The sequence below is a fragment of the Cannabis sativa genome, chromosome X, assembly GCF_029168945.1.
Source record: "Cannabis sativa cultivar Pink pepper isolate KNU-18-1 chromosome X, ASM2916894v1, whole genome shotgun sequence".
NCBI lineage: Eukaryota > Viridiplantae > Streptophyta > Magnoliopsida > Rosales > Cannabaceae > Cannabis > Cannabis sativa.
This window is the reverse complement of record NC_083610.1, coordinates 5,499,655-5,512,693: the sequence shown is the minus strand read 5'-3', so window position 1 is coordinate 5,512,693 and position 13,039 is coordinate 5,499,655. Positions and strand designations below refer to the sequence as shown.

The 13,039-nt window shown below is 28.1% G+C and overlaps 1 protein-coding gene across 1 annotated transcript; it reads left to right on the top strand.

The window, feature by feature from the left end:
• The first annotated feature begins 6,893 nt into the window (after positions 1–6,893).
• LOC115706487 (uncharacterized) lies at positions 6,894–8,766 on the top strand. The gene has a single exon (XM_030634152.2). The coding sequence runs from the start codon at positions 7,485–7,487 to the stop codon at positions 8,532–8,534; it is 1,050 nt and encodes a 349-aa protein (XP_030490012.1). The 5' UTR covers positions 6,894–7,484; the 3' UTR covers positions 8,535–8,766.
• Positions 8,767–13,039: the final 4,273 nt, after the last annotated feature.

The window sequence follows — 13,039 nt, the reverse complement described above, 5'->3', positions numbered from 1 at the left end:
AAAATAAAATTTTATTTCTTGAATAACTAATCAAAAAGTTATAATATGCCATTTGTTTTAGAGAGAAATAATATTTCAACTTCACAGTAACTAATTTAATTTTATCATTGAATAAGTAATCAAAACTTATAATAGGCCATTTTTGTTGTCCCACCAAATATTATCCAAATCCATATAAAAAAAGAAAGTTGTTGCTATGATTGAATGGGTTGAGTAAAGAACCAAAATTTCAAAATCATGACTTGAGATTGAGATTTCAACTCTTTCTCTACTTTTAAGCTTTTGGTTTGGTAATTAAATAAATTCTTATATAATCAACATATTAATGATATCATAGACAAATTAAACTATTTTAAATATGTTATAATAGTGAGGTCATTTGTGTCAAATAAAATTAAATTTGTTAGTTTGATATTAGAAAAGTATAATGGATTTGAAGTGAATGGACCCCACAAATACTAATATACAAACTCAAATAAATTTAATGGTTTTTTGGTTTTTCCTCATATTGGAATGGATGATAATTTGTCAGTGTTATTTTATTAGTACAATTCTTTTATTATTATTATTAATAATTAATTTGTTATATGAGTGATATTTGAAAAGAAAAAAAAAAGAATCTTTCTATTAAATATTTAGATGGTCCATAGGAAATTTAAACCATCACCTAAGCATCCCTAAGAGAGACCCAATACAATGAATTTTTAAAAATAATTACAAAAATATGGAGGATTGTTTTCTGAATTAAAAAAAATACAAGTAGAAAACTAATAAAAAAAATTGTAAATATATATAATATGATTTTAAGTACTTTGTATGAATTATTCTTTGAAATTCGTAGGATTGGTAAATAGAATTGAGACTAGTTATTTAAAATAAATAAAAGCTAGAGAGAAAATTTTTACTACTTTTAATATTCTTTATTTGAATATAAAACTTTTTATATAAATTTACTATATTTAAATTTATGAAATTAGTTATGAAATGTTATTGTTTTGTGTAAACAAAAATGTATGACTTGTCCTAATTCGCTCATACTCTTCTTTTTCCATCTTAGTAAATCAATACTCAATTTTATACAAAGTCATATCAAAATAACTTAACAAAAAATTATCATTAGACATATTCACACTCTTCAGTTCCGATGGCTTCAAAATACCGACCTAAAAGGATAGGATATTATTTAATTTGATATTTTTATGTTAAATGATTCATGATATTGCTGAAGAAGCTTGTGAGGTGTTTGATAGAATTTATGGGATCACCAATAAAGGCTATGAGATTGGTATAAAAGATATGGGAACATTGAGATAATTTGTGAATAGGCAAAATTGAATGTTGTGTGAAAGAGAAATTATTTGTATCAAGATCAAATGAAGTTTTTTGTGAAGTATTGTAATCTATCATTTTTGAAAAATTAGAATTAAATTTGATTTTTTTTTTGTTAATTAGTATTTATGGTTGTGGATGAACCTAATTCTTGGTATAAGCAATATTTAAGGCATGAATTAATTGTTCAAATTACACTATATTTAAGAGTATTGTTATAGGCATTCTTATGATATGCGTCTTATGATTAGTTAGCAAATTTTTATAATCTTTATTAAATTAAAAGAGAAATTTGACTTTATATGAATTTATTAGGTCAAAATTTATCATATAATTATTAGTGTATCAATATTATTAAATCAGGTCAATTTTTTATTAAACTCAAAATTACCTCTCTCATTTCTCAACTCACTCTCTCTCCCTCCATTCTCCCTCGCTCTCTTCAAGAGAATCGAATCCCCACAACCACCGCACCATCCAAGACCATCGCTGCCATCCAAGATTACCCCCATCATCCAACACTATCGCCACCATCCATGACCACTTGACCCACTAAAAAACCAATCGGATCGGCCCTCTCGACTCCATTTCAATCCGTCCGAGCCCACACCAATCTCCTTCTATAACCACGAACAGAGACCACAAACGCAGATCACGAACGGAGACCACAAATGTAGACCACGAGCCCACACCAATCTGGCATTCTCAGTAAATTTTCTAGGCTTTTTTTTCTAGTCAGTCTGATGGTGTCCAATATATGCCTGATACATGTTCAATAGTAGGTTCCAAAATTTAAGTTTTTGAGGTTGATGGAGAAGGTCTGATAATGGTCTAATATAGGGTAGATGGTTGTTCCATGTTTAGTAACAGATTGGTAGGCTTTTCGTGTTTGGATGGGGTATGACACTGTCTGATGGTGGTCCGGACCAATATCGGACTCAGTATATCTGGACCTCATTGGACTCCCATTCGAACAGTATCGAACCCTTATCAGACACGAAATATGTTCACCAATCAGTTAGTAAGCATCAGACCACCATCAAATCTATATCAAACAGCTATCGGACCTTCACCATCAACCTTAAAAACTTAAATTTTGTAACCTCCTATCAAACTTATATCGGACCTATATCAGACCAACTCTAAAAAACAAAAAAAAAACCATAAAATTACAAAGAATGTCTTCGTTCGTGTTCTCTCCGTTGTGGTTTCTGTTTGTGGTCTCTGTTAGTGGCGGCGGTCTCTCCGTTTGCGATTGAGGAAGGGATTGGAGAGGTCTCAGTCAAATTGAAATGGAGCCCTCTTAGTCGGTCGGATTGGTGTGGTCTCAGTCAGATGGTGGCAATGGTCGCAGTGGTCACGGTCTTGGATTCTTTAGTGGGTTTCAATGGGTATTTCAATGAGAACCAGTGAGAGGGAAAAATCAAGAGAGGAAATAGAGAGAAATTAAAAAGTTTTGAAATGAGAAAAGTATTTTGGGGTACACATAAAAATTGGCCTATTTCACTAATATTGAATAGCTTAAATTTTGGTTATTAATTTTAACCTACAATATCCATATAAAATTAAATTTCTTAACTAAAATAAATGGAATTCGATATTAAATTAATATATTTCATAAGAATGCTAAACATATGAATTCTCTTTAGCATTTCTTTCATCTTTTGCATTTCTTGTTTAATTATAATAAATATGATGTCATGCCTATTATTTTATTTTTACTTATATTACTCCACTTTTTTAGGGATGTCATCTCTCTCTCCTCCAAACTTAGTGTTAATCTTAGCCTCACTTTGCAATTAATGTTGTATTAATTTACAACAACAAAAGCAAGAGATTTGCCTAATGTGACATTAATTAGAATTGCAAGCCATCTATGATAATTAAGTGCACTTCTAGCAAAATTAAAACCCATCAAGATAATAAATGTTGGACATGACATAATTTGTTCGAAAGTATTCTTTTAGTCTAAGAAATTTTTAATGGTAATGATAAAATAATTTTGTGTTAGCAGGTTAGGTATTTGATTTTTCTTTCATCAAGAAAGTAAAACATAATACTTCAAGCTAGAAAAAGAAGTATCTTGAATATTTAGTCAAATTTTTAAGCTAACTTTACTAGGTTCTTATAGTCTAATAATTATAAATTATTACAAGTTAAAATAATAATAATATCAATTTTAAATTTCTAGGTCCAAGAAATTTTGAAATGCTAAATGCTAATTAATTTAAATTAATATAATAAAAAATACTAATTTTTTTAATGGTAAATACCATTTTGGACTCTGTGTTTTGCAAAAGTTACAGATTAGACCCTGTGTTTTATTAAATGACAAAATGGACCCTGTATTTTCTAAAGTAGTAAAAATAGGACCCTGAGCTTAATTTTTGACAACTTTTTTTTTAATACAACCAACTTGAAGACAATGATTAATACGAACAGATATAAAAAATGTAAACAGTTTTGTCATAGCACTTTTAGATCGGATTATAATTAAATTTTATTTTGACAAAAAATCAATTCAGGGTCCTATTTGTACTATTTTAGAAAATACAGGGTCCATCTTGTCATTTAACAAAACACAAGGGCCAATTGGTAACTTTTGTAAAACAGAGGGTCCAAAATGGTATTTACCCTTTTTTTAATAAGTTATGTAATTTTATTAATAACAATTAACTAAAATAATAGTCTGCAATCTAATCGGGATATTTTTCCTGTTAGAAACACGATCAGGATTAGAATTAGGAAAACGAGTCAAATAATCATCCGTCTGATTCCCACATTGTTTAAAAAAATAATAAAATAAAATCAGATGAAAAAAATTGCAGCATCACAGTTAACTTTAAGAACACCTATATTCAGTTTAATCTACCGCTCAAAAGACCCAACAGTAGAAACTGTTACAACGGGTTCATTCAACCTCGTAGCTTGAGCACTCAACTATTGTGTATGGTACGTAACTGCACTACTAACAACCCTTTCAGTTGCAAAGAGCTTGTTATTCTCAATCACTCAATGAGTCATCGAAGAACAAATAAGAACCAAAAACAACATAAAATAAAATCATGTCACACAAACAAGATTAAAACACTCAAAATCATGTCATAATCACTCAAAATTATATCACATAGACAATACTAATCACAATAGCAAAAATCGAATCGCAATTGCAAAGCACAATACCGACCATGTTGCACATATGCCCGGAGAGGCTGACGGGCCTGGCCAGAGAAAAAAGATAATTTCATATAGCTATAAATTTAGAAACGAGAAACTCTAATTTTTCAATTTAGTTGATGTTAAATAATGTTGAACACAATATTAATTTGTATACTAGAAGAGAAAAATGACGTGAGTCGAGCAACACTGCATGACCTAATTAAATTTAAATTTGAAAATTTTATAAAAATAAAAAAATATATTATATTTTCATCTAATAAAAAACCAAAATTAAACACTTTTAAGGTTTTGTCTAGATATGTAACTACTTTGTATGGTATGAGTTTCACGCACCAACAAAATAAAACAAACATATTCTTACCAAACTGTTTGTATCTTGTTTTTAAACACTATAATTTATTTAAAATTTTAGAAAAACTTATAAAATCTCAACTTTAATCTACAATCTCTACTATTACACCAAAAAAAATACATAAAAAAAAGTGTACTAATAGTCCTCCTCTTCTTGAGTACTACCATTTTTTTTTCTTCCAATAATAGCAAACCATCAACCTAAATTGTTGTCCTATTATTTGTTGTAAATTTCATGTAGATGACAAAATTACAAAAATATATATATAATAATAATTAAGAATATTGTTATTAGAAACAGTATGCTCATTATCATTTATAGATAATATTTATTAGTAATATTATTTAAAAATTATTTTATAAGACCCATATTTAAGAATATTTTTAATAGAAAACATTTATAGTTGTTAAAAATACATGCATCATCTTAAAATATTTTTTTTTTTTTTCATTTTCATCCACATAAATTTGACGACTTTTCAATAATTACTCACTATAATCCCACATATCATCATTTAATATAATTAAATTTTATTAAATACTATAAAATATTTTTTTAAAAAAAAAATAAGATAAATAATGGGAGAATTACTCCATATACTATTTTTTTAACTTTTTTTTTTAATTTACGATTTGGATTTTTAAAATAGTTTATCTGGTGGTTTCTATGTGGATTGCTATACGATTTTTGATTGCGATTTAAGTTGCGCCGCTAGTTATAATAGGGGTTTCTACATAAAATTCCGTAAAAATACAAAAAAAAATAATTTAAAGTGTAAAAATAAAAATAAAAACAACTTCTAAATAATATCACAAGGCTGATGCCAAATATAGATAATGAGTTAATAAAATTACATCAAAAATAATAACAATATCGCATATGTGGCAAAAACAACTACATAGGCAACCCCCATTCGAGATGCTCTAATTATACTTAGGGGCGTTTGATATCAGGTGTTCAAAATAATTTGATTATAGGGAATATTATGGAGGAGAATATGATTATAGAGAAATGTGTAAACTGTGTTTGGTTGTGTAGGGTAATATGTAATCATATTCCTGTTAATTAAATTAAATTGTTCGGTTGAGTACAGGAATCTTATATATTATTTTAAAAAATTAAAATAAAAATATTTTTTATATATTTATTTAATGTTAATTATATATAAAATAAAATAATTATTTATTAAAGAAATTTATTTATTAATTAGTAAATATTAAATTGGGGAATTACCCCATATACTGTTTTTTTAACTTTTTTTTTTCTTTTCAAATTTACGGTTTGGGTTTCTAAAGTGGCTGCAGCGCTAGTTGCAATATGAGTTTCTATACGATTTTTTGTTGCAATAGAAGTTTCTATATAGAATTTCATAAAAATGCAAAAAAGAAAAAAAAAAAAAAAAAAAAAACTGTTTTGAAGTGTAAAAATGAAAAAGCCCCTATTAAATTTTATTGTATTGTTTATTAATTAAAATGAATATTTCTATATATTCTATCACTATATTATTTATTTTTGTTTACTATGTCATTTATGTGTACACCATCCGTATAAAATTTATGTATAATGAATATACATATATTATTGCTAATAATATAAAAATAACTCAGTTAAAAAACACCGATCTCACAAACTAAATATATACCGTAATATTTTATTTATAATAAATGATAATATTATTGGTATTTAATTTTATTTATTAATTTAAAAATTCTATTCAAATTGATATAATAGAAGGTAATGATTCAATCTTACCATTTTTAAAGTATCAACATTAGCCTCCTCAAGAGTAGTTATAATACTAAGGGAATAACATTCCAAGACTAAACACTCAAAACAAACAAGGTAATGTTTCACATTAACATTCTCTTGTTAACATTAACTCATTCCAAACACCCCCTTATAGTATAACAACGAGAAAAGTACTAGACACCCTTAATCCATTTTAGCAATTCTCAATAAATAAATAAAAATCAACCGGCCACCGCCGGTAAATTGTAGATAAGAACTAGCCCACGGTTTGCATAAACAAACCGACACGTGTCCAATATCCTCTGTTTCCCTAAAACCCTCACAAAAATCCATACCCATCTTTCTCCTTGTAAACCTCTTTCTCTCTCTTCACACTTTCTCTCTCTCTCAGTCCCATCCTTGAGTTATGGCCAATCCACTTGGTTTTCTCTGATACCCTTTATGTATTTTCCCTCTGCGCCTCCATTTTCATCTCAAAGTTTCGATCTTTCTTTTCTGGGCATAATCAAAAACCCAATCTTTCTCTATCCCAACTAAGTTTTCAGCTTCAAGATCTCTTCTTTTCTTTTTTTTACTTTACTTGCTGAGATGAAGTTTTGAAGATCATGATGAACGGCTGTGATTATGATGATCTTCTGGTAAGAACAATAATAATCATCATTATTAGTACAGATTTTTCAATCAAGAAATGGTGATTCTGATTCAAGTTCGGTCGTTAATCTGGTTGAGAAAAAGAAAAAAAAGAACAACAAGAAAAATCCCATTTTGTTAATTACTCCAAAAAAACCCCATATCAAAATCCTAATCTTTTTTTGATTATAAGGTGTTTGATAATATTCCTCAGTAGATTTTGTTATTTTGAAAAGTGGCTAAGATGAGTTTAAGCACAGCTGAGGATGATTCAGCTTCTGAGATTCATATCCCATCTGATATAGATTGGCATATGCTTGACAAGTCTAGATTTTTCTTCTTAGGAGCAGCTTTATTTTCAGGTGTTTCAGCAGCTTTATATCCAATAGTTGTGTTAAAAACAAGGCAACAAATCTCAACAACACCAATCTCATGTTTCAACATGTCATTTGCTATCATGCGCCATGAAGGTTTTAGAGGTTTCTACAGAGGTTTTGGTACTTCATTAATGGGAACAATCCCAGCTAGAGCACTTTACATGACAGCACTTGAAGTAACCAAGAGTAATGTTGGGACAATCACTGTTAGATTAGGTTATTCAGATACAACAGCACTTGCTATAGCTAATGCTGCAGCAGGGTTAAGTTCAGCTATGGCTGCTCAATTGGTTTGGACCCCAATTGATGTTGTAAGTCAAAGATTAATGGTTCAAAGTTGCAGCAATGTTAGTAATGTTAAGAACTCTATTCCTAGTGTGAGTAGTTATAGTTACACTAATGGTTTAGATGCTTTTAGGAAAATTATGTACTCAGATGGGTTTAGAGGATTGTATAGAGGTTTTGGGATATCTATATTGACATATGCACCATCTAATGCTGTTTGGTGGGCTTCATATTCTGTTGCACACAGGCTAATTTGGGGTGGTTTCGGTTGTTATATGGCGAAGAACAAGAAGAAATATGATGAGAATGAGAATGGTTGTTTTAGGCCTGATTCCCGAGCAACATTGGCGGTGCAGGGTTTAAGTGCTGCAATGGCGAGTGGTGTTTCGGCTTTGATTACTATGCCACTTGACACAATTAAAACAAGGCTGCAAGTGTTGGATGGAGAGGAAAATGGGCAAAGAAGGCCACTTACAATTGCTCAAACTGTGAGGAATTTGGTTAAGGAAGGCGGTTTCGGTGCTTGTTATAGAGGATTAGGGCCAAGATGGGCTTCAATGGCTATGTCAGCTACAACTATGATCACTACTTATGAGTTTCTCAAAAGACTCTCTACCAAGACTATTGATTGACTTTGAATCAAGAAGAGGATGATGATGCTTTGCTTTTCTTTTTTCTTTGTTCTTTTATTTTATTTTTCATATCTTCAAAATTTGTTCTACTTTTTCTTGTATTGCCTTGTTGCCTTGGATTAATGTAAATTCTTTGTTTTGTTTTTGTTTCTGTTTTCAGCCTTTTATGTTATTAACTGTGGAAATAACTGCAGATGTAAATATATATCTATATATATAAGTATTTTCTTTATTGTTTTTTTAAATAATTAGTATTTTTGTTTCATAATGTTCCTTAATAATATCTCTTAAAATATAACTTTTACAGTAATATGGTTATAATAATGCAATAGATAATAATGTAAGTTAAATACATTTCATCTTTTTTATTTTAATGATTAAAAAACTATAAATAAATATATAAATTATTATAACAAAAATCTTTTTTCTATTATTTATTAACGTAAAAATAATGAAAGATATATAATTTACATTTATTTATAAACTATTTTTTACTCCTTCAACCATAAAATTAAATATAATGTGATGAAAGAATTATATTACTCTAAAAATTATATTTGGAAAAGTATTATTAGCAATTATTATTTTTTTTAATTTTTGTTTGAAATATGTGAGAAAGAATCTAATTCTCTATAGTACTTGGCAATAGGGTCTCCATCCAAATCTCAAACTGTTGTGTTATTTTCTGATTTCAAAAGCAAAATAGAAATATAAAGTATGCCCAAAAAGCCCAAGACTTGTAACTATTTTGCTTCATTGATGACATGATTAGAATCTCTTTGTCATGTGGTTTTAAGGAATCTATTGAGGTAGGGCACACCATTTTTCTTTTATTTTTCTTATGCTATTAAAATAACTTATACCACTACTCGTCGAGTGGTGGTATAATTGTTGGAATAGACGATTTGTGTTTTATTATCGAATTTTAATCTTTGATTTAATTCGAGTGTAATTTTTTTTAATTTAAAATGCGATATTTATAATTATTATTTAACAAAAATATAGATAAGATTAACACTAAAATAATAACATAATCTATAATTCCACTATCTTTATGATTTTAGAGTATAGTAATTGAAATTCAAATGCATAAACCAACCAAACAAAGGGTAAGTGGTTGGCCTACTATATCCTTTTAGAAAAACAAACCCTAGTTAAATAAATGATTATTAGCAGTAAAATTCCTATACGTTTTGATTTTATACACTTATTTTTTTTAATGAAAAAATTCTCTTAAGTTTATTTTTTTTTTTTTTACAAATTTGAAGTGTCAGTTAAATATTATCGTTAAATATTAACTGAATGACCAATGTATTAGCTTCGAAGTTTTAATGTCATGTATACATAGATTTACATAGTGGTCATCTAATTAGTATTTAACGTCAACTTAATATATAATTGACACCTTAAATTTAAAAAGAAAAATAAACTTAAATAAGTTTTTTTAAAAAATATAAAAAAACTTAAATATATAATAATTAAAATATAAAGAAATTTCACCGTCAATTACTCTTAAATTAAAAAAAAAAAAAAACACAAGATAATAAGAAATCATATGAATGACATTATAATATTTTGCAAAGTTAGGCAAGTCATCTCTTTTTGACCTCAAACTAAAAAAAAAAAAATCATTTTAGAATTTTGAGCCACAAAACTATCAATTAGTCAAAATAATTATGATGTAACATAATCCACAAAACAAATACAACACAAACACTTGGACTAGTTAAGTTAGGATTTAAGTGATGATGATGCCCAACAAAGGATCAATCATTGAGTAAAATAATAGTTTATGAAAAATCTAAAAATATTTTTTCTATCAATTTCCAAATCTAAAAATTTTTTTAGTCAATTTTTTTTTTCTGGATTGCATATATTATAATATTTTAAGACCATGTGTACATAAAATTTTAGAATATTCTAAGTAGTCTACAGTGCCGAAATAAAAGTTTAAATAGTTACTTATCACGCTTAAAGAAAAAACAGTCACACGTGCAACAAAATATTTTAAATCTTATTTTTCAGCATTATAAACTAGTAATACTTTTCTAAAAATTTATGAAAAGTTCTAGATAACTACAACCAAAAAAATTATGAAGAAAAAAAAAATAGACTAAAAAACTATAGAAACTACCATTTTAGAATGTATACTATAGAATTACCAACACCCCCATAACATGATATGATGTCTTATTGAGTAGTCAGTTGTCTCTTATAATAATTATTAATAAGAAACGTTAAAAGGTAATATTGGTGTGTAATACCTTTATCAGTGTCATACTATTATTGCTGTAATTAAGTATTGAGTCCTATATAACTTAAAGAAATAAATTTTAAGAAATATCGCTAACCAATTGCAAGCCGCTACCTATAAAAAGTGTTGGATACTACAATAACAATATACTAAGCACCATTAATATCCTTAAGGCATTTCTGTTAAAACAAAGCTAAAAGAATGTGAAGCTTAGCATGATCTTGTTTTGTTTTTGTTAAGAAAACCAAAGCTGGTTAATGAAAATCTATGGACCATTTAAAGCTTTTGAATAATTTGGTACAAATTTCTATACAGAATTAAGTTTTAACTAAAAACAATGGGCCAAAAAACTCGAGCCCTTTCTTTCTTCAGTTACTTTTGCTCTTATTATTATTTAATCAATTCTTCTGAGTCATTCAGATTTGTCTTCTTTCCACAAAACCCTAATCATTCATAAACTAGTGACCCCACTTTCATATCCAAAATTGGAACTCTTTAATTCTTTTTTAACATCTAGCTTTAATAACTCACTCATCTTATACAAACAACAAACAAAACAAATAAATAATGGCTCATAACTTTTCCTTTTTTTGTTTGTGACCAAAAAAAAAAACTAATAATTCGTTATTTTAGATTCATCTTTGAGGTTAATTTTAGACAATGATAAAATTTTATGTTCTCATTTTAATATTGTAAATTTATTTATTGTCCTAAAACTGTTAATGTGATAGTTGTTTATTTTGGGGGGAAAATACTAAGTTATTATAATTAAAAATGTATGTCATTTACAATAGCATATTAAATCGATAGAGAAAAATTCTCCATCCAAGAATAAGTTTCATCCAACTCTTGAACATACCGAAACAAACAATGGGCAACCAGCCATATTAACTGAACGTTTGACATGAGTAACATTGACTCTAAAAAAAAGAATAGAAAGTTAGAAATATCTACAATTAAATCCTTAAAGGAAGAAATTGCAGAAAAATGTGCATTTAAAGCATTCGAAGCCACCAAGGCATCAATCTAGTTTTATCTGCAGTCGCATTCACATTTAATTTTTAAGTCACCCAGAGCAGGTGGATGCCATGGAACAAATGCTTGAACTAGTGGAGGAGATCTTGAATTAGAGTTCTCATTCCGATAATAACTAGTTTGAGCATCCCAAAAATTTTGCGAGTTATTCGTAGCAAAGAGACAAGTGTGCTTGCTGGTTTTGCAGTACCCTTATGTACAACCTTATTTCTCTCAAACCATGTCGACCACATAGTATAGATTATAGATTCCATATAAATTTTGGTGTACAGAGTTGAGAAGTGCATTGCATCAAGTAGTCGCATCTATGCATAGAGTCGGCAAGGCTCAAGTCAAACACTAAATTTGAATATCGCCAAACGGAACGTGCATATTTACATCTGAACTTGGCATGTCTTATGGAATCTCAAGCCCGAAAATAAAGGGAACAGGTCGAGTCAATAATTACTTTTCATCTTACCAAAGAGATGATGATAGGGAGTGATTTCATCATTTTTTATGAAGTTTTTTCATCTAATATTTCATTAAAAAAAATATTTTATAAAAAAAAAAAAAATATTTATTTTGATTGTCTTGTTTGATTACACAATAAAGAGTTGGTGAGTGTAATTAGAAGCCTTTAATTATCTGTAATTATACCGTATAATTGCATAATCAAATAAATAAGTCAAATTAAGTAGTTATCGAGAATCACATTTGAATGAAATTACAAAACGGCTTTGCAAATGCACTATTAGTAATTACATGAAAAAAAAAAAAATAACATTATACAGCAATTAATTATCTACAAAATAATAATATTTGGATGTTAAACCTTCCTTAAGGGTTAGACTTTTGGCTTGACAAATCTCTACTAAATGGATTCCTACAAAATTCAACTTAGTTCGTCATGGCCTTTGTCCTATTTGCGAGTTAAAAGAAGAAACTATCCATCATACTTTTTGGGGGTGCTTTTTTTTTTATATATATATTGGACAATAAATAAAAAATTATTAAAAATCAATATATCAATATATATCTCTCTATATATATATTTGAATGTTATCCTTTTCAGCTACTTATTTTACAGCTGCTTATTTTAAGCTATTTATTTTACAACGGCTTATTTTATAACAAGCCACGTGACCCACTAAGTTGTTGACATTTCTTTACACTTAAAAAATGAAATTTACTAAAAAAATAAAATTAACCACGTCCCTCATTCACTTGTTCCGAT

Bases quoted from the DNA above. Each gene is read 5' to 3' on its own strand.
- LOC115706487 (XM_030634152.2), top strand. From the start codon at position 7,485: ATGAGTTTAAGCACAGCTGAGGATGATTCAGCTTCTGAGATTCATATC.